The sequence below is a fragment of the Myotis yumanensis genome, unplaced genomic scaffold (assembly GCF_028538775.1).
Source record: "Myotis yumanensis isolate MYYU_CA2020_CCGP unplaced genomic scaffold, mMyoYum1.0.hap1 SCAF_31, whole genome shotgun sequence".
Lineage (NCBI taxonomy): Eukaryota > Metazoa > Chordata > Mammalia > Chiroptera > Vespertilionidae > Myotis > Myotis yumanensis.
Genome location: NW_027223782.1, coordinates 689,578 through 717,533, shown reverse-complemented (window position 1 = coordinate 717,533; position 27,956 = coordinate 689,578). Strand labels below are relative to the sequence as shown.

The 27,956-nt window shown below is 43.3% G+C and overlaps 1 protein-coding gene across 1 annotated transcript; it reads right to left on the bottom strand.

Moving 5' to 3' along the window:
• Nucleotides 1–510: 510 nt before the first annotated feature.
• On the bottom strand, nt 511–27,156 carry LOC139000811 (zinc finger protein 211-like). Its single transcript, XM_070402826.1, has 6 exons — nt 26,760–27,156; nt 18,970–19,533; nt 18,305–18,533; nt 17,922–18,191; nt 16,229–16,318; nt 511–1,177 (listed from the first exon to the last, which is right to left on the bottom strand). Exons 1-6 carry the CDS (start codon nt 27,154–27,156, stop codon nt 511–513), a joined length of 2,217 nt encoding a protein of 738 aa, XP_070258927.1.
• Nucleotides 27,157–27,956: the final 800 nt, after the last annotated feature.

Here is a 27,956-nt window from a genome sequence, read left to right as displayed (position 1 = left end):
TAGGATATGTAGTCTGGACAAATCTTGGATCAGATGCATTCTCTAGTCAGAGAGAAAGGAATGAAGATCCTGTCAAGAGCTCAGAGTAATCTGAATTTTCCCAAGCACAAGTGAGAACACAGAATACATTTCCCCTGAGCACACAGGGTTTGTGACTGATGCACACTCTTCAGGTGAGCCAGGTGGTAGAGGTGAAATCTCTTCAGCCACACATGCTCACTGTGACATCAATCGGGTGTTAGATCTGGGCATGTTAGCAAGTGCAATATAGCGCCTTCAAGCCTCACTTGTACCCGAAACTTATGAGGAATCTAAAAGAGTGTATGTTCCATTAAAATGGGGTTTAAATTTAGGAAAATAGGCCCCAAAGAGTTGCCTTCAGTGTTGTTATTCTAAGTGAGAAAAATAAAAACATTCCCTGCACATTTAACACATCTCTCCAGTGTGAACTTTCAAGTGTTTAATAAGGTTAGATTTTTGGCTAAAAGATTTCCCACATTCAGTACACTCCTATGGGTTCTCTACAGTGCGAACTCTCAGATGTACAGTGAGTTGAGCCCTTTGCTGAAAGGACATCCCACATTTTCTACATTCATATGACTTTTCTCCACTGTGAACTCTGTGGTGTTTTTCAAGGTAAGACTTATCACTGAAGAACTTCCCACAATCATAGCACTCATATGGCTTGTCGCAACTGTGAACTTTCAGGTGTTTAATAAGGTTAGATGTTTGGCTAAAAGAATTCCCACATTCAGTACACTCATATGGCTGCTCTCCAGTGTGAACTCTGAGTTGTCCAGTGAGGTGACTCCTTTGACTAAAGGACATCCCACATTCTCTACACTCATATAGCTTTTCTCCAGTGTGAACTCTCTTATGTTGAATGAGGTTAAAGATTTGTCTAAAAACTTTCTTACATTTGTTACACTCATAAGTAAGTTCTCCATAACAGACACCCTGAATTTTACCAAATTTCAGGTCGTTGCTGCCAGCGTTTTCATATTCACCCCCCTGATGAAGACTTTTTCCATCAAGAAATTCCTGGGAAATCCCACTGCCACAGTGTAGTTCCTCAGCGTTGGAAGTGGGCTGGTGCTGGGGAAACTCTGAGTTGTATTTAAAGTCTTCTCCAACCTTCCTGCTGGTTGAAGGCACTGAAGATAAGTAGAAGCTGCACCTGTTCACAAAGGAGGCCCTATCCATAGCTTATTTCCAGGGCCCCTGTCCACACTCATTCCTCTGTTGCTGGTGAGGGTTTGCACTGAAACAGACGTCTCCAACACGTGCGTCACTACAGAATGCTTTATGCTTAAAATATGCTACATCTGACTCAGTCAGGTAATAAAATATGTTGTAACACAGAGAAACACCGCTTACACAGAAGGGTTTTCTGGGTTGCTGGAGCTGTCTTAAAAGCCCTGACCTGTGACTCTCCTTGTATAGATACACTTTGACCAGAACAGGCCTCCTTATCATCCATGTTATGCCAACAACCTGAAAAGTGAGAAACGGTGAGGAAATGAATGTTGAATGTGGTGACAGGGGGAATTTCCATTGCAAAGGTTTGTTATGTATCACAGTTGGTACATGCAATTCTCTGAAAATAAGAGATATGCAGAAAGGATTAATAAGAGGCTCTTGTAACTTTCTGGGCTAATGAAGATCATAAAACAGAAAGGCCTTGCCAGAAATATGACACAAAAATGGCAAGCACCACATGGATTAGAATATGGAGCTCCAGCTAATCCTTCAACTAACAGCATTTAGCAGGGCTTGTTGACTGGGGAAGGGGGCAAGCTGAGCAAGAGGTTGGTTCCGTCTTACTCCAAGTAAAATTCAATAAAGGAGTAGCTGGTTTTGAGGACTAATTACCACATATGTGCACCTCATAACACATGTGCACATCAAAGTTGCAGATGATTGCAGAGGCACCAGTGCAGAGAAACAGGTGATGAAGAGGTGAGCAGTCATCACTGGGCCAGAGCTACACAGCTTGCTATAGTATTCAGGGAAGAGAATATTCAAAAAAATTGAATGAAAGCCTTAAAAGAACAGCCCATAGTTCATGTAAGTGAAGACCATAACATGACCCAGGTTGCCACAAAGAACCGTTACCCAGAGAAAGAGTACAGAAGTTGAAGCCATGCATATGGACACTGTCAGCCTCCCATGAAGAGAAAGTGCAAGCTGGGACCTATTAAGCTCACTTCAAGACTCCTCACTCTGTTTCCTTTACTTTTTGAGGTAACAGGTGTTAGGGATGTTCATGGAGACCTTGTTCAGGGCTCTACATCCAGCTCAGCCCTGTCAGCCACAGCACATTTGACAAGGCAGTGGGTAAAATGATCAGAGGCCATGTTCCCACAGTGGGAGAGAGAAAGCTTTGCCTGAGGAATAAAGGAAGAGAGGTCATCACCTCAGGACACTGGGAGAACATCAAGGTCTTACCTACAGATGACACAAGTGCAAACACTTCCAGCATCACATCATAGTATAGAAGTCTCTGAGCCTCATCTAAGAGCCCCCATTCCTCCTGAGAGAAGACAATGACCACATCCTCAAAGTTCATATCCTGTCATAATGGGGACAGTACAGCCCAAGATCAGCTTCACTCCTAAGATTCTTAGTCTGTCATACTCCCCACCCTCCACATCCATCTGCTCTGTCCACTCCACACATCAGAGAAAATACCAGGCCTTCATCCCATGAAAGCCATTGTCTTCTTATATTCCTACTGACATTTTCTCTTCCCACTATAATAAAGGCAGATAAGACACCTGAGCTATGGACTCCTGTGTACACCACACTGACTTTTATCAAAAGAATGGGTGTCAAAACCATAGGTTAAAGAGAGATGCTGGCCATAAAGATAGTGTGAGTGATTTGATACTGGTCTTGTCAGGCAATACCCTCATATTGTTTCTCCAAGACACCAAATACATGGCATCACACTGCACCCTCTTGACCCCAATCCCAAGGTACTGAGGCCATGGCTTTGCACTACCTGTTGCTCAGAGTTCTTTGAACAACACTTCTCTCACACAGCTTCCTTCTCAGAAGCACAACTTCAAAGGTAATGCAAATTTGCTGTGGTGAGGACAAATTGTTTCCTAATCACTTTTTTCAAAATTATAGTTCACCACATCCATAATCTCTTACCCCTTACCCTTCTCCCTTACCCATTCCAGTGGAGATTTTGAAGCCTGCGTAATACTGATGTAGGCTATCTCATTCTTATCAACCTGTGTGTCACCCCCAACAATAAAAGGCAGGTGGTTAGTTAAATGGCAGCGAAGCTCTGTACCTAGAATGTAGCACCAAAACACCCCTCTTTACAGGCAATCACCCTAAAAGTCACTGTATTGGATCATCCAGACACCACCAGAAATGGACTCTCTCGTCATTCACTCTTATGTCAATGTCAGGATGCTGTGGTCATCAATTCACCTTCCCTCTTCAAGTGCACATCACTCTTTTCCACACGTGGCTCACACCTGCACTCCCTCAGCCCCAGGCCCCGTAGTGCTCTCCTTGGCCTCTGAGTTAATTCAGCATTTGTTGTCCAGAGAGTGCTTGCCAACATCTCTCACTTAACTGCAACTCAAGTCCCATACCCGATGGCGTTCTGACCATGCCCAGTGAGTTTCACAGATGACCACTCAAACCTCTAAGCTAATCCACAAGACTGTCTGCAACTCTCCAAAACCAGGCCACACCAAGGGTCACAACAAAATCCTGGTGAGTGTTTAGAGAAGTTAATATGTACCAGCCCTAGTCTCACTTTGTTGGAATAACTCTTCCGCTTCTAAATAATATCAGGTCCACTCATCTTTTAAAGGCCTTGGCCACTGCAAAATGATTACCTCTCCCCCACACTCTACATGACAACTTCTATCTCTCTGCGGTGTTGTGACACCCACCTTCCACGGTGGCCCCAGCAGGAAAGCTAGACCTTAGGGTCACACTGTCCTTTCTGAGCTACTACTACCATTACCAACCTGACCATGATTTCCTATATATTTTTAAAAATATATTTTTATTGATTTCAGAGAGGGAGAGGGAAAGAGAGATAGAAACATCAATGATGAGAGAGAATAACTGATTGGCTGCCTCCTGCATGCTCTCTAGTAGGGATCAAGCCTGCAACCTGTGCATGTGCCCTTGACCAGAATCAAACCTGGGAGTCTTCAGTCCACAGGCCGATGCTCCATCCACTGAGCTAAAACAGCCAGGGCTCCTATATTAAAGTGATTTACAGTCCTGGCTGATGTGTCTCAGTTGGTTGAGTATAGACCAGTGATGGTGAACCTATGACACGTGTGTTAGAGGTGACACACAAACTCATTTTTTGGTTGATTTTTCTTTGTTAAATGGCATTTAAATATATAAAAATAAATATCAAAAATATAAGTCTTTGTTTTACTATGGTTGCAAATATCAAAAAATTTCTATATGTGACACGGCACCAGAGTTAAGTTAGGGTTTATCAAAATGCTGACACGCTGAGCTCAAAAGGTTTGCCATCACTGGTATAGACACATGCACATGACTTGGTTGTGGGCTGGATCCACAATAGGGGTAGTGCAGGCTGCAACCAATCCTTGTTTCTTGCTCATCATTGTTTCTCTGCCCCCTCCCTCTCCCTTCCTTTCTATATCTAAAACTTTATATATATAATTTAAGTACCTGCCAGTTCCTAAATCAGCTCACTCTTCACTACAAGCCTTTGCACAATCTGTAACCAATGCCCTGCAGGAGCTACCACGCATAACATTGGTTGCTAAATACAAGGTCCACTACATGAAGCCCTAGTCATGACCTTAGGAGTCTGGGCTTAGTATCTGTTCAAAGTCCCCAGGTCCAAGGGATACAAGAGCAGCTGGACAGCCCCAAGACACAACTATCTCAGAGGCCACAAGAGTGTGAAGACCTGAATTATCTTCACCATCCCGTACACCCAACTCATTCTGCATTTGCAGGAATTTGTGTAAAGAAAATGGTCTGTTGAGAGCCTGGCAAACACCGCCAAGATTTATGGGCTCAGGCTGCTCAGTGCCCTTGCCCAGCCCAGAGGCCAGGTGCCCTCCAGATGCCTGTATTATCTCAGGCCTCCTCCCTCAGTGCTCACTCTTGCCAGTTACCCGATCATTTATAGGACTTCACCTTCCTGTCCACAGATGCTGTCTTCTAGTCTGTCCTTCCTCTGAGCAATGTTAGGAAAAGTTAGAACCCTACCTCACAAAATGTCCCTCCTTTTCCCCCAACCATCTATGTTTCCAGCATTCTGAGGGTGAAAGTAAAACTCCTCCTGCAAAACCTCACCTCATCTTCTTTGCTGCCTTTAGACCCAAAACAGGCCAGGGTTTTCCTAATCCTCATGGATCAGCCTCACCACCGTGTCCTTACAAGGTGGCACTGCAGCCTGTGGCCCTCTTCCCCCATCACACCCTGTGTCACCCAGGAGAGACTCACTATTCTGGATGCGACTTCCTGGGCTGCAGGACCTGAGGGGCGCCAGTCCCCAAGGCTGGAGGGTGAAATGGGGTGAGGCTGTGGGAACGCTGTGGTCAGAGAGGAGTCCCGGAGGCTTGGAGGCCCCACTCCCAGCCTGTTGGTGCTCAGCAAGCCTCAGACACATGCTGCACAGCAAGGACGCTGCCTCCTAGGCCTCCTCCTACACATGTCCAGTGGGCTGAAGACTGTGAGTCCTTGAACTGAAGAGGTCAAAATGCCCGCCAGGAGGAGGAAGGTGGAAGTCCTGCCCTAAGGGGATGCACTAACACCAAAAACACCCATTAGCTCCGCCCACGTGGGCCCATTCCTTTCTGGGAAATGTAGTTTTCTCAAAAGCCAAGGCGAGGGCTAGCATTCAGGCCAATGACACTAGTGAATAAAGGTGATGTGGTTCAGCAAGTGGCCCTGCGGAAAGACAAGATGGGACCAGAGGCCTGGTTAACTGGAACAGACTGGCAGGTCTCCCAGGGGCAGGGTATGGGGAGGACTGGGAGAGATCCCCCAAAGAATATATGCACGGGGAAAATGGGAGACTTCTATAATACTAGAAACAATAAATACATTGTTTTTTTTCAATTTTTAAATAATATAGCACCGCTGGTGTGACTCAATGGTTGAGCAGCAATCTATGAACCAGTAGGTCAAGGTTCTATTCCTGGTCAGGGAACATACATGGTCTGTAGGTTCAATTCTCAGTTAGGGGAGAGGTACGTGAAGGAGGCAGCTAATCAGTGATTCTCTCTCATCATTGATGTTTTTATCTCTCCTTCTCCCTCCCTCTCTCTAAAATCAATAAAATTATATTTTAAAGTATATACATATATACATAGCCCAAGGACATAGACAATAAGGTGGTGAGGGCCTAGAAGCAGTGGGGGCAGTGTAGAGGGAGGCAAAGGGGGATGGAGATGGGGGAAAATGGGAACATCTGTAATAGAGTTAATAATCAATAATAAAAAAGAATAGTTTGCCCACATGCCATGGTTCATTGCTTGCATGTGGACCCATAAACCATGAGATCACTGGTTCAATTCCAGGTCAGGCACATACCCAGGTTGGAGAGCTCCATCCCTGCAGGGGGCATGCAGGAGGCAACTGATCAATGATTCTCTCTCATCATTGATGTTTCTCAGTCTCCCTCACTCTCTAAAAAAGCAATAAAAACATTTAAAAAAGAATAGTGGTAAGATTGATTTGATTCAACAACACCCAAATGAAGAGGCACTTTTCATCTAATTCACTGCAATCTTTCACACTCACTATGAATGCAGTTTCTGTCATACTGGTGGTTATATTGAAACCTCAGAGTCATACAAAAAATGACACCAGTGCCCAGTTGATAGAGCATCAACCTACAGACTGAAGGGTCCAAGGTTCAATTCTGGTCAGGGGCACACGCCTGGATTGCAGGCTTGATCCCCAGTAGCGGGCATGCAGGAGGCAGCCAATCTATGATTCTCTCTCATCATTAATGTTTCTATCTCTCTCTCCCTCTCCCTTCATCTCTGAAATCAATTAAAAAATATATAAAGAATGACACCAGTGTATGACATTTCATACATCACAGGACATGGCTCCTTTAGTGTATGTGGGGAACAATTCCCCTAAACATTGTTGAGAATTATGTAATACTTATTGTGACCAGAGACTATAATTAATATTGTGCACAGAAACACAACAAAGGCCTCCTTTCCAGTATGAACATTGACCTCACCAATAATAGAGTCACCAGGCTGCAAATTAGAACCACAAAGTCATGCAGATAATTTTTTAAGGCCCTGGGCAGAAGTTAAAAAAAAAATGCCAAAATTGGACAAACTGACTTTCTGCCATTACTATGTGCCTTCCAAAGCACAGAATGTTTGGGACCCCATCATATCTGTTCCCCTCTCCATGCTGACAGGTCACAACTTTCCTTTATAGCCATCCCAGGAAGTGAACATAGTCCCCAAAATTAAAGGTACAAAAGAAAACAACAACACCTTTACTGAATGATCATAGCCCAGAACAGGACAGCAAGCAGTTTGCAGGTTGGTGAATTAGAACCTGAAACAATTCATCCCAGCATAATGTGCAAACCACAATGTCCCTGACAGATGTAGCACTTTTTAGCTGAGGATGAGTGCCCTGGATGAACCCTGTATCAGGTGCATTACCTCGTCATAGATAAAGAAATGAAGATACTGCCAAGAGCTCGGAGTAATCACATTTTTCTCAAGCACAAGTGAGAACACAGAATATATTTCCCCTGATCACACAGGGGTTGTGACTTATGCACACTCTTTAGGTGAGCCAGGTGTTAGAGGTGAAATCTCTTCAGCCAGAAATACTCGCTGTGACACCAATCGAGTAGTAGGTCTGTGAAGATGTGATCCATAGAATACAATACTAGTCAGCATTAAAAATAATTCAGTATTCACATAAGCATTTGTACTGAGTCTCAAAATATCTGTAGCATTAAGGAAACCAGTATTTGTTTAAAAGTACACACCTTACAGTGACTATAAAACTATGAATAATATGAACTAATTTAATGTAAAGGACGGAAAATGAATGATTGCATGGAAGAGTGGGAAAGTCAGAAAGAGAGATTATAAAAGGGCAGGAGGAAAATGTAGAGTGTGGGAAATGTAGGTTTAGAATTGTTGGTATGGAAAATAATACATAAAAAATACTGGAATAAACTCTGCTTTCACCATGTACCTCAGCTGGGTGGGTATCAACCAGTACACTGAAACGTCCTGGTTCAATTTCAGGTCAGTACACAGCCCCACCTGTGGCCCCAGTAGGGAGTGCGCAAGAGGCAGCTCATGTATATATATATATATATTTTAAATATATTTTATTGATTTTTTACAGAGAGGAAGAGAGAGAGATAGAGAGTCAGAAACATCGATGAGAGAGAAACATCGATCAGCCGCCTCCTGCACATCTCCTACTGGGGATGTGCCCGCAACCCAGGTACATGCCCTTGACCGGAATCGAACCTGGGACCTTTCGGTCTGCAGGCCGACGCTCTATCCACTGAGCCAAACCGGTTTCGGCAGCTCATGTATATTTATCTCTCTCCCCCTTCCCTCTTTTCCTAAAAAAATAACATAAAGTTATTTTTTAAAAGCACAAGTGCTGTGGTTTATGTACTCATAACTGAACGTCCACTTATGCCACACCTTGAATATAGTGACAGATAAAATTATTTCAATTGTGATGTTTCACAGCTTTATCTCTAAGTAAAGGCTCACAAAATAAGACACCGTAGAAAAGTGCACTTTCTTGCATGTCAGTGCTCATTTCCTGGGAGGAACAGATTTGCCTCAGTGGCAGCAAATGTTGGCAAGCAGTGAAGACTACTGCCATGGAATCAACAGGAATGCTGACTGGTTACAAAAGACACATCCTGGGATTGATTATAGGATTATCCTTCCTTTAGTTTTGAGTTCTTACATATTGAGAAATGACTTTGTGGTGAACACCTTACAGAGACCAGGGGAATCCACAAATCCTTTAAATTATTTTCTCTGCCAATGACTGCAGCTACAGGAAACATTTTTGGAGGTGCTGAGAATATCTGTACACAAAGGTCACACAAGCCACAGGCCAGGAACATTTGTGGATTTATTTTCAGAAGAGACACTTTCCATATAATTTACTCCAGTCTCTCTCATTACTATGAATACAGTGTTTCCATCTCAATGGTAGTTTAACCTCAGAGTCTTACAACAAATGTCACAAGAGTATGAAATATCATACTTCATGGCACTTGGCTTCTTTGCAGTATGTGGGGAGGAGTTCCCCTAACCACTGATAAGAATTAAGAAATACCTACTGTGAAAAAGAACATAATCCATATTCTTCACAGAAGGACAGCAAAGGCCTCCACTTCTGGGTGACCATTGACCTAACTCATAACCATGATACCAGGATATAAATTAAGACTACAAAGTTATGCAATCTTCCTTTCAACACCTTGGGCAGCAATGCAAAATAAGCCAGTTTGGGATGAAGAATGATTTTCTGCCATTATATTCTCCTATCCAAAGAACTGAAGGTTTGATGTCCCCGCAATATTGTTTCACATTTACATGCTGACAAATCACCAGAGTGCTTTCAAAACATTGCAGGCAGTGAATAGAACCATCACAATTAAAGGTACAAAAGGAAAAACACCTTTACCAAAATATCATAAACCATAGCCAGTGGTGTTCAGATTGGTGAAATAGAACCTAAGCCAATCATCACAGCATAACATGAGAACCACGAACTCCCTGAGAGAGATACCACTTCTGTTCCGAGGATGGGTGTTCTGGACAAACCCTGGATCAGGCCCATTCCCTAGGCAGAGAGAAAGGAATGAAGATCCTTCCAAGCGTTCAGAGTATTTAGAATTTATTCAAGCACAAGAGAGCACACAGGGATTGTGACTGATGCACACTGTTGAGGTGAGCCAGGTGTTAAAGATGAAATCACTTCAGCCCCAATCACTCATAGTGACATCAATTGGATAGGAGGCCTGGGCAGAATGGCAAGTTCAAGTAGCTCCTTGAAGCCTCACTTGTACGTGAAAATTATGAGGAATCTAGCAGAGTGTATGACCTGATCAAAAGGGATCATATTAAGGCAACTGTGTATCATAAAGTCTCCTTTAGTGTTGTTATTTGAGTAAAAAAAATGAAGCATTCCCTTCACATTTATGGCTTTTCTCCAGTGTGAAGTCTCAGGTGTCTCATAAGGCTATATTTTTGGCTAAAATATTTCCCACAATCTGTACACTCATAAGGTTTTCCCCCAGAGTGAACTGGCTTGTGGATAAGGAGCTGACTATTTTGCCTAAACAATTCCCACATTCACTGCACACATAAGGTTTTTCTCCACTGTGAACTCTATTGTGGATAAGGAGATGACTATTTTGCCTAAAAGACTTTCCACATTCACTGCACACATAAGGCTTTCCTCTACTGTGAACTCTCTTGTGGATAAGGAGCTGACTAATATCCCTAAAGGACTTGCCACATTCACTACACCCATAATGTTTTTCTCCAGTGTGAACTCTCTTGTGTATAAGAAGCTATTTTGACTAAAGAATTGCCCACATTCACAGCATTCATAAAGTTTTTCTCCAGTGTGAATTCTCTTATGGGTATGGAGCTGTTATCCCTAAAAGACTTCCCACATTCACTACACACATACGGTTTTTCTCCAGTGTGAACTCTCTTCTGGATAACGAGCTGACTATTGCGGGTAAAAGATTTCCTACATTCACTACACTCATAAGGCTTTTCTCCAGTGTGAATTCTCTAATGTCAAAAGAGGGTGGAACTCTGACTGAAGTACTTCCCACAATCGATACATTCAAATGGTTTTTCTCCAGTATCAACTCTTTTATGTCGAATGAGGATAAAGATTCATCTATAATTTTTCCTACATTTGCCACACTCTCCAGAACACACATCCTGACATTCAAGAACTTTGAGGATATAGCTGGTCACGTTTTCACAATCACCCCACTGGTGATTACTTTTTCCACTGAGAAATTCCTGTGAAATCTCACTGCCACAGTTTGGCTCCTCAGTGTTATGAGTTTCCTGGTTCGGGAGAAGCTCTGAGGGAGTTTGGGAGTCTTCCCCAACCACCCTGCTTTTTGAAGGCACCTCTGTCTGATAAGTAGAAGCTACACCTGGTCACAAATGAGGCCTTGTCCATACCTTCTTTCCAGGACGTCTCTCCCCTGGCATTCCTCCATTGCTGGTGAGCATTTGCACTGAAACAGAAGTCTCTCACACATGCCTCACTGAAGAAGTCTTTATGCTCCAAATGTGCTGCTTGTAACTCATTCAGATGCAAAATATCTTTAAACACCGAGAAACACTGCTTAAATGGATGGTTCTTCTGGGTTGCTGGAGCTGTCTTAGAAGCCCTGACCTGTGACTCTCCTTCTATAGCTATGCTCTGATTAGAACAGACCACCTCATCATCCTATTTATGCCAACAACCTGAAAACAGAAAAAAGGTGAGGGAATGAATGTTGATTGTGGCGCCAGAGGGAAGTAACATTACAAAAGTGTGTGTCTCATGACACCATGGCTCTATGAAGTTTTATGAAAAGAAGAGATATGCAAGAATGATTAATAAGAGGCTTTTGTGAATTTCTGGGCCTCTGAATATTGTAAAGGAAGGAAGACCACACCAGGAATATGAAACAAAGATGGCAAGCACCACATGGAAGAGAGGTAAGACTTCCAGCCCTTCGTTAGGCTAACAATGTTCAGTAAGGCTTGTCTGCAGGTGACATAGGCAAGCTCTGAAGAATTTTGTCTATGTCTAATCTCAGGAAAAATTCAATAAACGAGTAGCTTTTTTTCTAGGACTACTTAAATATGTTTGTGCACCTCATAACACATGTGCAGGTCAATCTTGAAGAATACTGCAGAGGCAGCAGTGCAGAGGAGCAAGTAATGTAAAAATGCCACGAAGGTGAACATGGCGGAATGCTGGGAAATCAAAGGTGAAATGACATATCAGAAAGTGTAAAGTAGTTCAAAGAAAAGATAAAATGAGGTGTGGGCATTGCACCTGTGTCTGAGCAGTGATGGAATTGATCTGGTTCCCGATATAATTTGAAAACAGCCTTTGTGTCATACATTCTGCTAGTTTCCACTCAGCTGGGCCAGGCCTCTTATGAGACCATCCTGCATGTTCACCCTGTGAAAAAAAACTAGGGTTCTCCCTGTACCAACTTCTCTACAAATACATAAAGCCGAAATATTCCAAGTATTAATGAAAGATGACAGAGGTGACCATCCAGCCTTGGTCCAGAGAAAATCCACTTGTAATAGTATACAGGGAAGGTAATATTACAAACACCAATTGAAGGAGGGTCTTACAAGAACAGCCCATGGTTCATGTAAGTAAAGAACATAACCTGACACAGGCAGTCACCCAGAACCTTTATATAGAGGAAAGGTGCAGAAGTGGAAGCCAAGGATCTAGACGTAGTCACCCTCCCAGGGAGGGAAACTGCATGTGGGACCCATTAAGCTTTCTGTAAGATGCCTGGCTCCCAGACACATCCTGCACTTTCTGAGGAAAATAGTGTTAAAGAAGTTTGTGGAGTTTATTTCTCAGGGCTACCACATAGCTCAGCACTGGCATCCATAGCACATTGCACATGAGAGTGAGGAAAATTTGCAGAGCCCATGGTGGGCTGTAGGAGAGAAAGCTACAGGTGGAATATCAAGGAAGAGATGCCATTACCTCAGTCCATTAGGATATATGTGAGGGTCTTACCTAAAGATGATCCAAGTGCAAATACTTCCAGCATCACTTTGCAGTACAGAAGTCTCTGAGCCTCATCAAGAATTCCCCATTCCCCTGGAGAGAAGGCAATGGCCACATCCTCAAAGTTCATATCCTGTTATAATGGGGACAGTTCAGTCCATTATCAGCTTCTCTCCTAGGATTTTACATTTATCATACACCCCAACTTCCATATCCATCTGCTCCCTAGACTTCTGACTACAGAGAAGATATCAGGCCTTTGTTTCATCAGATACACTCACTCCTTATATTCCTACTGATGCAGTGTCTTCCCATGACAATAAGGACAATGAGCATATAGATCATACCTGATTTCTAGTACAAACATTTTGGCCACACTGTTCCTTTTGAATACAGTGGATGTCATGAATATAGGATATGGATAGATGTTGACCATAATGAGAGTATGAGTGATTTGACACTGTTCTTGTCAGGCAATAACCTTGTTGTTCCCTACATTCTCATTCCAAGTCCCTGAAAATTTTGACATCACACTTCACCCTTTTGAAACCAAGCCTAGGGTGCTGAGGCCATCACTTTGCACTTCCTGCCACACATAAGTCTTTGAAACACACAGCTCTCACACAGCTTTATTCCCAGAGTCATAATACCAAAAGTAAGACAAATACATTGTGACTTGAATATTTGTTCTTCATCATCTTCTTTTCCAATACTCCAATTCACCCTTTCAGTAATGAATTTCTCTCTTACCCTTCACCCTTCCCAATGCCAGCCTAGATGACACTGATGTATGCTCTCTCATTCCTATTGATCACTGTAACTGCCCTCCACAATAAAATGCAGGTTGCTCATATATTTCCTCTAATCTCTGGACCAATAATGTACCACTACTATAGACCCTCTTTTTAGGAATTAATATGAAATTTTGTATATCAGATTATCCAAACATCACCAGAAATAAATTCCACTATCATTCCATCTTATGTCAATGTCAGGGGCCCTGAAGCCATGAATGCACATGCCTTCTCCAAGTACACATCACTCTTGCTACCATAACTCTCTCAAACCTACACTTCCACAGTCCCAGTCCCCATAGTCATCTCCCTGACTTCTTACTCATTACTCAGCAAGTGTGGTTTTGTTAATGCCTGGAAAATTCAAACTAAATTAAGTTCTACACCAACTCTCATAGTCCACACTCAATGAGGCACCTTCAGTCCTTCTATGATGACCTCCCTATCTGATTGGTTTTTTTCTTCAACCTCACCTATTGTGAACCACATCAAATCTCAGATAGCCAGAGCTGACCTCTTCTGGTGCTGCACTTAATGTCCCTTCACCAATCACAGCCTTAAGCACTCAAGTCCCATCACCTATGGCCCTCTCTCCCAGGTCCGGTGTATCTCACATATGACGACTCATTCCCATATGTAAATCAGTCAGACTACTGACCACACCAAGGCCCTCAACACAATCCTTCTGTGTGATTCACAAGTAAAGATGCAAAAGCTGTTGTGTCATCTTGTTTTAATTTCTTTTTGCTCTCCAATTAAACAGAAAAAAAAGTTTTTAAAAAGATGACCTACAACTCTTCTCTGGTCGCTACACCCCCGACGTTAAAGAAGTTTTCAACCTGAAGTTCTCCTCAGAGTACCAGATGCTCATGAAATGTTCTCTGAAATATTGCACACCAAAACAGATTAAAAAAAAGTTTGGCCCTAACCGGTTTGTCTCAGTGGATAGAGCATCGGCCTGCGGACTCAAGGGTCCCGGGTTCGATCCTGGTCAAGGGCATATACCTTGGTTGCGGGCACATCCCCAGTAGGGAGTGTGCAGGAGGCAGCTGATCAATGTTTCTCTCTCATCGATGTTTCTAACTCTCTATCGCTCTCCTTTCCTCTCTGTAAAAAATCAATAAAATATATTTTTTAAAAAATAAATAAAAGTTTTTTAACCCCAATGAACATTACACTTCTAATCTGAATATCTGCATCTCAGCTGATAGTGCTTCCATACATGCAGCTGCCAAATTCAAACTTTCATGTCATCCCTGGCTCTTACCTCTCACTCAGACTCAAAATTAGAATATCCAGTTGGCCACACATAAAACACTAATCCAGAATCCAACTGCTTATTTCACCCCCACAGTCACCATCATGGGCCACTTACCATCATGCTCACCTCAGCAATCTCCAGTCTAGACTTTCTACCACCTCCCTCACAGCCATTTTATTTGCTATGCTTCAGCCACAGGAAGTCTAATGAGACCTGGGTCAGATCACCTGCCTCTGCTGCTCCAAATCTTCCAGTACACCCATCACTTGCAGACCAGACTCCAAAGGTGTCACAAGCTCCTCTAGACCTCAGACCTGTCCCATTGTTACCAGTTTCTATTTTAAAAAATGGACACAAGCCCCAGCTGGTTTGGCTAAGTGGATAGAGCATCAGCCTGTGAACTGAAGGGTCCCAGGTTTGATTCTGTTCTGGGGTACATGCCAGGTTTGTGGGCTTGATCCCCAGTGTGGGGGGCAGGAGTCAGCCTACCAATGATTCTCTCAGTTCATTGATGTTTCTATTTCTCTCTCCTTTTCCCTTTCTCTCTGGAAACAATAAAAACATATATATTTTTTAAAAGGACACCAGTAGGTTCCTGCATGAGCTCAGTTATCACTCTAAGCCTTTGCACATATAGGAACCTGTGCCTGAAAAATCTTCTCACATTTGATTCCACTATTTGCCTTAAACAGGGATCATTTCAGCCAACCTTAGACATGTACTTAGAATTCTGGGCTTCGTGTCTCATCAAGATCCCCAAATATATGGGCTAGAAGAGAGGAAAGGCAATCCCAGGCACCACTATCTCAGAAGTTGTAAGAGTGTGAGGCCCTGATATAAGTTCCACAAAACAGCACTGTTAAACCACTCTGCATTTGCAGAAATCTGTGTTCAGAGAAAGATCTGTTGAGACTCTGGCCGCCAACCCCAGGATCCATGGGCTCAGACTGCTCAGTACCATTTACCAGTCAATAGGTCCATGTGTCCTGGAGATGACCACATTCCCTCAAGACTCAGTCCTCAGTGCACACTCTTGCCTGTTACCTTATCTTTTATAGGACTTCTGCATCCTGTCCACAACTGCTATCATCTCTCTTCTAGTCTGTTCCTCTTCTGAGCTGCTTTGGGAAAAGTTTAAAGAACTGTGTCACACAATGTCCCTCTTTTGGTCAGGAACATTCATGTCCCCAGTTTCCTGAGAATGAAAGTGAAAATCCTCATGCAAAACTCTGCCTCATCTTCTTTGTTCCTTTAGACACAAAACAAGGCCTGGGTTTTCCAAATTCTCCTGGTTCAGTCAAACCACCACATCCTCCCATGTAGGTACTGCAGCCTATTAACCTCTTTCCCCCATCACACCTTTTGTCACACACGAGTTACTCACTGTTCCTGGCAGTGCAACCTGGACTTCACGATCCCAGAGGTGTCCACACCCCAGGCTGCAGTGTAAACTCCAGTGAGGCATCGTCGAACTCTGTAAGGAGAGAGGAGTCCAGGAGTCACAAAAGCCCAAATTCTGGCATGTTGGGGCTCAGCTAACCTCAGACACACCACTGCATAGGGAGATCCTGAGAGGAACATCATTGCCTCAACGGCACCAAATATTGGCAAGCAGTGAAGACTACTGCCATGGAATCAACAGGAATGCTGACTGGTTGCAAAAGACACATCCTGGGATTTATTACAGGATTGCCCTTCCCTTAGCTTTGAGTTCTTACATATTGAGAAATGACTTTGTGGTGAACACCTCACAGAGACCAGGAGAATCCACAAATCTATTAAATTATTTTCTCTGCCAATGACTTCAGCTACAGGAAACATTTTTGGAGGTGCTGAGAATGTCTGAACACAAAGGTCACACAAGAGACAGGCCCAAGAATATTTGTGGATTTATTTTCAGAAGAGACACTTTCCATATAATATACTGCAGTCACTTTCTCATCACTATGAATACAGTGTTTCTGTCTCAATGGTAGGTTAACCTCAGAGTCTTACAACAAATGTCACAAGAGTATGAAATTTCACACTTCGTGACACTTGGCTTCTTTGCAGTATGTGGGGAGGAGTTCCCCTAAACATTGATAAGAATTAAAGAATAAATACTGTGAATAAAGAACATAATAAATATTGTTCACAAAAGGACAACAAAGGCTTCCTTTTCTGGGTGACCACTGACCTCACTCATAACAAAAGTACCAGGATATAAATTAAGACCACAAAGGTATGCAGTTTTTCTTTCAACACCTTGGGCAGCAATGTAAAATAAGCCCGTTTGGGATGAAGAATGATTCTCTGCCATCATGTTCTCCTTTACAAAGCACTGAAGGTTTGACATCTGCACCATATTGGTTTACATCTACATGCTGACAAACCACAACAGTGCTTTCAAAACATTTGCAGGCAGTGAATAGAACCATCACAATTAAAGGTACAACAGGAAAAACTCCTTTACTGAAATATCATAAACCATAGCCAGCAGTGTTCAGATTGGTGAAATAGAACCTAAGCCAATCATCACAGCATAATGTGAGAACCATAAACTCCCTGAAGAGATACCACTTCTTTTCTGAGGATGGGTGTTCTGGACACACCCTGCACCAGGTCCATTCCCTAGTCAGAGAGAAAGGAATAATATCCTGCCAAAGGTTCAGAGTATTTAGAATTTATTCAAGCACAAGAGAGCATACAGTGACTGTGACTGATTCAAATTGCTCAGATGAGCCAGGTGTTAGAGGTGTAATCACTTCAGCCCCAATCACTAATAGTGACATCAATCAGATAGGAGGCCTGGACAGAATGGCAAGTTCAATTATCTCCTTAAAACCTCACTTGTACCTGAATCTTTGAAGAATCTAGCAGAGTATCTTCCCTGATAAAAAGGGATCATATTAAGGCAACTGTGTATCATAGAGTCTCCTTCAGTGTTGTTATTCTGAGTAAGAAAAATGAAGTGTTCCCTTCACATTTATAGCTTTTATCCAGTGTGAAGTCTTAGGTGTCTCATAAGGCCATATTTTTATCTATGATATTTCCCACAATCTGTACACTCATAAGGCTTTTCCACAGTGTGTACTGACTTGTGGATAAGAAGCTGTCTATTTTTCCTAAAACACTTCCCACATTCACTACACACATAAGGCTTTTCTCCAGTGTGAACTCTATTGTGGATAAAGAGCTGAATATTATCCCTAAAACAGTTCCCATATTCACCACATTCATAAGGTTTTTCTCCAGTGTGAACTCTCTTGTGGATAAGAAGGGAATTATTGCGGGTAAAAGACTTCCCATATTCACTACACACATAAGGCTTTTCTCCAGTGTGAAAACTCTTGTGGATAAGGAGCAGACTATTATCCGTAAAAGATATCCAACATTCACTACACCCATAAGGGTTTTCTCCAGTGTGAACTCTCTTTTGGATAAGAAGGGAAATATTGCGGGTAAAAGATTTTCCACATACACTACACTCATAAGGCTTTTCACCAGTGTGAATTCTCTGATGTCGAATGAGGTTGGAACTATAACTGAAGGACTTTCCACAACCTGTACACTCAGACTGCTTTTCTCCAGTGTGAACTCTCTTGTGGCTAAAGAGCTGAAATTATCCCTAAAAGACTTCCCACATTCAACACATGCATAAGCTTTTTCTCCAGTGTGAACTCCCTTGTAGATAAGGAGCAGATTATTATCTGTAAATGATATCCCACATTCACTATACCCATAAGGGTTTTCTCCAGTGTGAATTCTCTTGTGGACAAGAAGGAAAATATTACGGGTAAAAGATTTCCCACACCCACTACACTCATAAGGTTTTTCTCCAGTGTGAACTCTATTGTGGATAAGGAGATTATTATTATCCCTAAAAGATTTCCCACATTCACTACACCCATAAGGTTTTTCAACAGTGTGAACTCTCTTGTGGATAAGAAGGGAATTATTGCGGGTAAAAGATTTCCCACATTCACTACACTCATAAGGCTTTACACTAGAGTGAATTCTCTGACATCAAATGAGGTTGGAACTCTGACTGAAGGATTTCCCACAATCTGTACACTCATACCGATTTTTTCCAGTGAACTACTTTATGTCGAATGAGGTTAATGATTCATCTATAATTTTTCCTACCTGTGCCACACTCTCCAGAACATACACCCAGACATCCAACAACATTGAGGTTGTGGCTGGCAGCATTTTCACATTCACCCCACTGGAGATGACATTGCCCACTGAGAAATTCCTTTGAAATCTCACTGTCACACTGTGGCTCCTCAGTGTTATGAGTTGCCTGGTACTGGAGAAGCTCTGAGGGAGTTTGGGAGTCTTCCCCAACCACCCTGCTGTTTGAAGACACCTCTGATAAGTAGAAGCTGCACCTGGTCACAAATGAGGCTCTGTCTGTAGCTTCTTTCCAGGGTGTCTTTCCCCTGGCATTCCTCTGTTGCTGGTGAGGGTTTGCACTGGAACAGAAGTCTCTCACACATGCTTCACTGAAGAAGCCTTTGTGTTCCAAGTGTGCTGCTTGTAACTCACTCAGGTGCAAATTTTCTTTTAACACCGAGAAACACTGCTTACATGGATGGTTCTTCTGGGTTGCTGGAGCTGTCTCAGAAGCCCTGACCTGTGACTCTCCTTCTACAGATACACTCTGATTAGAACAGGCCTCGTAATAATCCTTTTCATGCCAGTAACCTGGAAACAGAAAAAAGGTGAGGAAATGAATGTTGATTGTGGTGACAGAGGGAAGTTCCATTACAAAAGTGTGTTGCCCATGACACCTCAGCTTCATGCAATTTTATGAAAAGAAGAGATATGAAGGAAGACTATTAACAGGCTTCTGTGAAATTATGGGCCTCTGAAGATCATAAAGGAAGGAAGACTTCACCACGAATATGACACAAAGACGGCAAAAACCACATGGAAGAGAGGTAAGACTTCCAGTCCTTACTTACACTAACTGTTCAGTAGGGCTTGTCTGCAGGTAACATAGGCAAGCTCTGCAGAATTTTCTTTGTGTCTCATTCCAAGAAAAATTCAATAAACTAGTAGCTGTTTTTCCAGGACTACTTAAGTATGTATGTGAACCTCGTAACACATGTGCAGGTCAAAGTTGAAGAATACTACAGAGGCAGCAGTGCAGAGGAGCAGGCAATGTAAAAATGCCACAAAGTTGAAAACGGTGGAAAGCTAGGGAGAAGCAGGTGAAATGACATGCCAGGAAGTGTAAAGTAGTTCAAAGGAAAGGTAAAAATGAGGTGTGGGCAGTGGCACCTGCATCTGTACAGTGATGGAATCAATCTGGGTTCTGGTATAATTTGATAACAGCCCTTGTGTCACACATTCTGTTAGTTTCCACTCAGCTGGGCCAGAACTCATCTGAGACCATCCTGCATGTTCACCCTGTGAAAAAAAACTAGGGTTCTGTCTGTACCACCTTCTCTACAAATACATAAAACCGAAATATTCCAAGTATTAATGAAAGATTACAGAGGTGACCATCCAGCCCTGGTCCAGAGAAAATCCACTTGGAATAGTATACAGGGAAGGTGATATTATAAACACCAAATGAAGGAGAGTCTTACAAGAAGAGTCCATTGTTCATGTAAGTAAAGAACATAACCTGACACAGGCAGTCACCCAGAACCTTTATCTAGAGGAAAGGTGCAGAAGTGGAAGCCAAGGATCTAGACGTAGTCACCCTCCCAGGGAGGGAAACTGCATGTGGGACCCATTAAGCTTTCTATAAGATGCCTGGCTCCCAGACACATCCTGCACTTTCTGAGGAAAATAGTGTTAAAGAAGTTTGTGGAGTTTATTTCTCAGGACTCTCAACACAGCTCAGAACTGGCATCTATAGCACATTTCACATGAGTGTGAGGAAAATTTGCAGAGCCCACGGTCTGGATGTAGGAAAGAGGAAGCTACAGGTGGAATATCAAGGAAGAGATGCCATTACCTCAGTCCATTAGGATATATGTGAGGGTCTTACCTAAAGATGATCCAAGTGCAAATACTTCCAGCATCACTTTGCAGTACAGAAGTCTCTGAGCCTCATCAAGAATTCCCCATTCCCCTGGAGAGAAGGCAATGGCCACATCCTCAAAGTTCATATCCTGTTATAATGGGGACAGTTCAGTCCATTATCAGCTTCTCTCCTAGGATTTTACATTTATCATACACCCCAACTTCCATATCCATCTGCTCCCTAGACTTCTGACTACAGAGAAGATACCTGGCCTTTGTTTCATCAGATACACTCACTCCTTATATTCCTACTGATGCAGTGTCTTACGATGACAATAAGGGCAAAGAGCATATAGATCCTACCTGCTCTCTAGTACAAAAATGTTGTACACACTACGCCTTTCAATACAGTGGGTGTCATGAACATAGGATATGGATTGATGTTGTCCATAATGAGAGTGTGAGTGATTGGACACTGTTCTTGTCAGGCAATAACCCTGTTGTTCCCTAGAATCTCATCCCAATTCCCTGTAAATTTTGGAATCAGACTTTACCCTTTTGAAACCAAGCTTAGGTTGCTGAGGCCATCAATTTGCACTTCCTGCCACACATAACTCTTTGAACAACACTTCTCTCACATAGCTTCATTCCCAGAGGCATGATGCCAAAGGTAACACAAATACGTCATGACTTGGACCATTTTTCTTAATCATCATATTTTCCAATACTCTAATTCACCCCTTCAGTAATGTATTTCTCTCTTACCCTTCAACATTCCCAACACTAGCCAAGATGCCACTGATATATGCTCTCTCATTCCTATTGATCACTGTAACTGCCCTCCAAAAAAAAACACGCCACAACCTCTCCTATTGAGATCCACATCAAATCTCAGATATCCAGAGCCTACCTCTTATAGTGCTGCACTTGATGTCCCTTCACCAGTCACAGCACTCAAGTCCCATCACCTATGGCCCTCTGGCCCAGGTCCAGTGTATCTCACATATGTCCACTCATTCCCGTATGTAAATCAGTCAGACTACTGACCACAAAAAGGCTCTCAACACAATCCTGGTGTGTGATTCACAAGCAAAGATGCAACAACTACCGTCTCATCTTGTTTTAATTTCTCTTTGCTCTCCAATTAAACAGAAAAAAAAGTTTTAAAAAAGATGATCTGCAAGTCTACCCTGGTCACTTCACTTCCAACTTTAAAGACATTTTCAACCTGAACTTCTCCTCAGAGTTCCAGATGCTTATGAAGTGCTCTCTGAAATATCACACACCAAAACAGATAAAAAAATAACAATTTTGTATTCCCAATGAACATTACACTTCTACTCTGAATATCTGCATCTCAGTTGATAGTGCTTCCATACATGCAGTTGTCAAATTCAAACTTTCAAGTCATTCCTGGCTCTTACCTCTCTCTCAGACTCAAAATTAGAAAATCCAGTTGGCCACACATAAAACACTAATCCAGAAAACAAAAGCTTATTTCACCCCCACAGTCACCATCATGGGTCACTTACCATCATGCTCACCACAGCAACCTCCAGTCTAGACTTTCTACCACCTCCCTCACAGCAATATGGTTGGTTATGCTTCAGCCACAGGAAGTCTAATTAGACCTGGGTCAGATCACCTGCCTCTGCTGCTCCAAATCTGCCATTACTCCCATCACCTGCAGACCAGACTCCAAAGGTTTCACAAGGTCCTCTAGACCTCATTCCTGTTCAATTGTCACCAGTTCCTATTTTAAAAAATGGACACAAGCCCCAGCTGGTTTGGCTCAGTGGATAGAGCACCAGCCTGTGGATGCCGCTTCGTTCTTGAATGAGCTCAGTCTTCACTCTAAGCCTTTGCACATAAAGGAACCTATGACTAGAAGGTCTACTCACATCTTATTCCATTGTTTGCCAAAAACAGGTGTCATTTCAGACAACCTTAGACATGTACTTAGAATTCTGGGCTTGGTGTCTCACCAAGGTCCCCAGATATAAGGGCTAGAACAGAGGCAAGACAATCTCAGGATACCACTATCACAGAAGTTGTAAGAGTGTGAGGCCCTGATATGAGTTCCACAAAACAAAACCCTTAAACCACTCTGCATTTGCAGGAATCTGTGTTCAGAGAAAGATCTGTTGAGACTCTGGCCACCAACCCCAGGATCGATGGGCTCAGACTGCTCAGTACCGTTTCCCAGTCAATAAGCCCATGTGTCCTGGAGATGACCACATTCCTTCAAGACTCAGTCCTCAGTGCACAATCTTTCCAGTTACCTTATCTTTTATAGGACTTTTGCCACCTGTCCCCAGCTGCTATCATCTCTCTTCTAGTCTGTTCCTCTTCTGAGCTGCTTTGGGGAAAGTTTACAGAACTACCTCACACAATGTCCCTCTTTTCGTCAGGACCTTTCATGTCCCCAGATTCCTGAGAATGAAAGTAAAACTCCTTGTGCAAAACTCTGCCTCATCTTCTTTGTTGCCTATATACACAAAACAAGTCCTACGTTTCCCAAATCCTCCTAGTTCAGTCACACCATCATGTCCTCACATGGAGGTATTGTAACCTGTTAACCTCTTTCCCCATCACACCTTTTGCTACACATGAACTCACTGTTCCTGGCAGTGGGACCGGGACTGCAGGACCCCAGAGGTGCCCACACACCAGGCTGGAGGGTTAACTCAACAAGGCATCGTCGAACTCTGTAAGCAGAGAGGTGTCCAGGAGTCACAAAAGCCCAAATTCTGGGCGTGTTGGGGCTCAGCAAACCTCAGACACACTCCTTCATAGGGGGATACTGCCTCTGATGCCTTGTCCTTCTGGAGACCTGGCGCTGGGAAGCCTCACTCTCTGTGAACAGACCAAAGAGGTCAATATGACCACCAGGTAGATGCAGGAACTCCCACCCTCAACCATGTACACCTGGATAATATGCCTCTCCTGGGTTTTCATTGGCTAAACCCAGCCATCATTAGGGGCATAGCCCTTTGGGTAATATACCTTTCCAGGCCTCCCAGGTGTAAATAGTATCCCAGTCACTCACTGACCATTGAGAATATAGGTGTTTGGAAGCCAGAATGTTGCTGGGAAATAACAACATTAGGATTGGGTGGCCAGTGGTAGTTTCTGCGGTCTGTTGTCTCCAACTGATTTTTTTGTTAATTTGTTTTTTGAGAGATAGGATGGGACAGGGAAAATAGAAACATGGATCAGCTGCCTCCTGTCAACCCCTCACCCTCCCACTGGGAATCCAGCCAGATTCCTGAGAACAGTGCCTATTTCAGAGGCACTAGACTGTGCCTCATGAATAATTTCACCAGAAACCTTTCTGTGCATGGGAAGATTCTAAATCCTCTGGGCTATACCAGCTCTCAGATTTTTTATTTTTAATAAAAAATATGACATTTTTAGGAGACAAATCAGGCTATGAGAGAATATATACAGTACAATTTCATTTGTTTAAAAACAACATTTGAAATACTACAAAGAACAAAAGGTTAACCCTTCATACAATGTTAGAATGTTTGTATTCAGTACACATTGTGGAACTATGGAGCTAATAGCTACCAAATGTTTACTGCATGTGCCAGACCTGGAATTCAGTGCTTTACATGCATTATTATGTCATTTAGTCCTTTCTGCAAACTGAGATTTTATGAAGAGCAAATTGAGGCTCAGAGGCTTTATGTAAATTGCCTGATAGTAGAGTTAAATAAAGGCAGGGCTGGAAGGCAAACCCAAGTGTTTCTAATAACAGAGATCTGACTTAAAATGTTAGACTCTGCTGCCTCCAGGAGAGTAGAATTGTTAAAGCACACCCATTAGGACCAGCTAGATCAGTGGTTCTCAACCTTCCTAATGCTGTGACCCTTTAATAGAGTTCCTCATGTTGTGGTGACCCCCAACCATAAAATAATTTTCGTTGCTACTTCATAAATATAATTTTGCTACTGTTATTAATCGTCATGTAAATATCTGATATGCAGGATGTATTTTCATTGTTACAAATTGAATATAATTAAAGCATAGTGATTCATCACAAGAACAATGTGTAATTACACATGTGTTTTCCGATGGTCTTCAGCAACCCCTGTGAAATGATTATGTCGTTCAAGCCCCAATATGGTCATGACCCACAGGTTGAGAAACGCTGGGCTAGATGTTATGGTGAGTAACAAACATTCCCAAAACTTCAGTGGCTTATACTAAGGAAGGTCTCTTTCTTCTTTTTTAAATAATAATTTTGTTATTGCTTAAATTATTACTAAGTGTCTTACATATGTCTCCGTTTTTTGCCCATTTCCTTGACAATGCCCTGGCCTCCCCTACCTCCCAGTGTCTTATGTCCATTGGTTATGCTTATATGCATGCATACAAGTCCTTTGGTTGATCTATTACCCCTCCTTTGCCCTCCCCCCTCCCAGGCCTTCCTGCTGTAGTTTAACAGTCTGTTCGAGGCAACTCTGCCTCTGTATCTATTATTGTTCAAAAGTTTATAATGGACTCTATTATCCATGAATGAGTGAGATCATGTGGTATTTTTCCTTCATTGACTGGCTTATTTCACTTAGCACAATGCTCTTCAGTTCCATCCATGCTGTTGCAAAAGGTAAGAGTTCCTTCTTTTTTACAGCTGCATAGTATTCCATCGTGCAGATGTACCAGAGGTTTCTAATCCATTCATCTACTGATGGGCACTTAGGCTGTTTCCAGATCTTAGCTATGGTGAATTGTGCTGCTATGAACATATGGGTTCATATATCCTTTCTGGTTGGTGTTTCTGGTTTCTTGGGATATATTCCTAGAAGTGGGATCACAGGGTCAAACAGGAGTTGCATTTCCAGTTTTTTGAGAAAACTCCATACTGTCTTCCATAGTGGCTGCACCAGTCTGCATTCCCACCAGAAGTGCACAAGTGTTCCTTTTTCTCCACATCCTCTCCAGCACTTATCATTTGTTGATTTGCTGATGATAGCCATTCTGACAGGTGTGAGATGGTACATCATTGTTGTTTTGATTTTCATCTCTCTGATGATTAGCGACTCTGAGCATGTTTTCATATGTCTCTTGTCTTTCTGAATGTCCTCTTTTAAAAGGTGTCTATTTAGGTCCTTTGCCCATTTTTTGATTGGATTGTTTATCTTCCTTTTGTTAAGTTGTATGAGTTCCCTATAAATGTTGGAGAATAGGTGCTTATCAGATATAATGTTAGCAAATATATTCTCCCATGTAGTGGGCTTTCTTGTTGTTTTGTTGATGGTTTCTTTAGCTGTGAAGAAAATTTTTATTTTGATGTAGTCCCATTTGTTTATTTTCTCTTTAGTTTCCAATGCCCTAGGATTAGTATCGGTGAAGATATTGCTTCAGCATATGTCTGAGATTTTGTTGCCTTTGGATTCCTCTAGTATTTTTATGGTTTCCCATTGTATATTTAAGTCCTATATCCATTTTGAGTTTATTTTTGTGTATGGTGTAAGTTGATGGTCTAGTTTCATTTTCTTGCATGTATCTGTCCAATTTTCCCAATACCATTTATTGAAGAGACTATCTTGACTCCATTGTATGTTCTTGCCTCCTTTGTCAAATATTAATTGAGTGTATTGGTTGGGGATGATTTCTGGGCTCTCTATTCTATTCCATTGATCTATATGTCTGTTCTTGTGCCAGTACCAGGCAGTTTTGAGAACAGTGGCTTTGTAATACAGCTTGATATCTGGCATTGAGATCCCACCTATTTTGTTCTTTCTCAGGATCGCTGCAGCTATTCGGGGTCGTTTTTTCTTCCAGATGAATTTTTGAAGAGTTGGTTCTAGGTCTGTGAAATATGCCCTTGGTATTTTAATGAGAAGTGCGTTGAATTTATAGATTGCTTTGGCAGTAGAGACAATTTAATGATGTTGATTCTACCAATCATTTCAGCAGCGCTTGGCGGTGTGGGACTAACCAACAGAAGAATTCCTGCTGGATGGTGACGGCTCCCGTGGGAGCATCATCCAGGAGAGTGCTGGGTTCCAGGCTGATGGGTGAGTGCGCCCCCTCTCCAGAGCCCAAGCGCGCCTCAGGGACCAGAGACACTGGCGGGACTGACCTGGGCTCGGGCTCGGGTTTGGGCTCCAGCACCGTGTTGACGCTAGGCAGGGCACAGCCTTCAGCCATGACTAGCACTGAGGTGAGCGAGTCTACAGCCCAGGGCACCGGGGGGCCTTGCAGGCTGGGCACCATCCCATCTTCAGGGCCCGCGGGCTCCTCAATTTGGCAGCACTCGGCGGGCCGGGGTCCTCCGGAGTCCGGTTCACACTGGGGTGCAGCATGGGAGCTGAGGCTGAGGAGGTGGCTGCCTAACATCCCAGTGGCGCTGTGGGCGGTGCTTCTGGAGAATGGCAGAGGGCGAGTGTCACTCACTGTCTGCAACGGGGGGGGGGGGGGGGGGGGGGGGGGGGGGGGCGGGCTTGGTGAAGCGTCTGGCGCCCGCCCCGTCGGGTGCAGGGGGCAAGTCCACTTGATCAGCGGCCTAGCCAGGTTCTAGCCAGGTACTCCAGCGCCATCTATGTTCAGGGACCGGGTCTTGGCGAGATCTCTCCCCTGAAGGCTTGCTTGGTGAACATGGTGGATGACCAAGACAACAAGCCTAGGGCTGAGAATCTTGGAAGAGTAGACTGTGCTTTCTTTTATAGCTCCAGAGCGTGGTGGGAGGAGCCAAACCAGCTGCCCACCGGCTCCACCAATCAGCCACCCCCAGGAGTGAAAGCGTCACCTCTTGGGCCTCATGTTTCAGGTGGAGGCACACATGCCCCAAGGGAGGCCCCGCACTGCATGCCCCTTCAGGTGGCATTCACCCAAAGGATCGAAAGGAAAGATTCTGCTGAACGTGGCTGCGCCTGACATTCATTCCTCGAAGCGAATGGGCTGGGAGAGGGTGGGGTGTTGTTGTGGGTGGGTGGTGGGCGGGGGTAGACCGGAGACGCAGACACACCGAATGAAGCTGGCCTTGGAGGTCATGGGAGGCAGAGGCTGAAGTTGATGTGTATAAAATGTGTATGGTTTTGTATATTAGCGAGCCCCTTGCTTGTCCTTCCCTGCTCAGGTCAAGTCCAGGCACAGGGCTCTGGCTGCAGGAGGGCGTCTTGCCTAGGCGCTTCTCAACC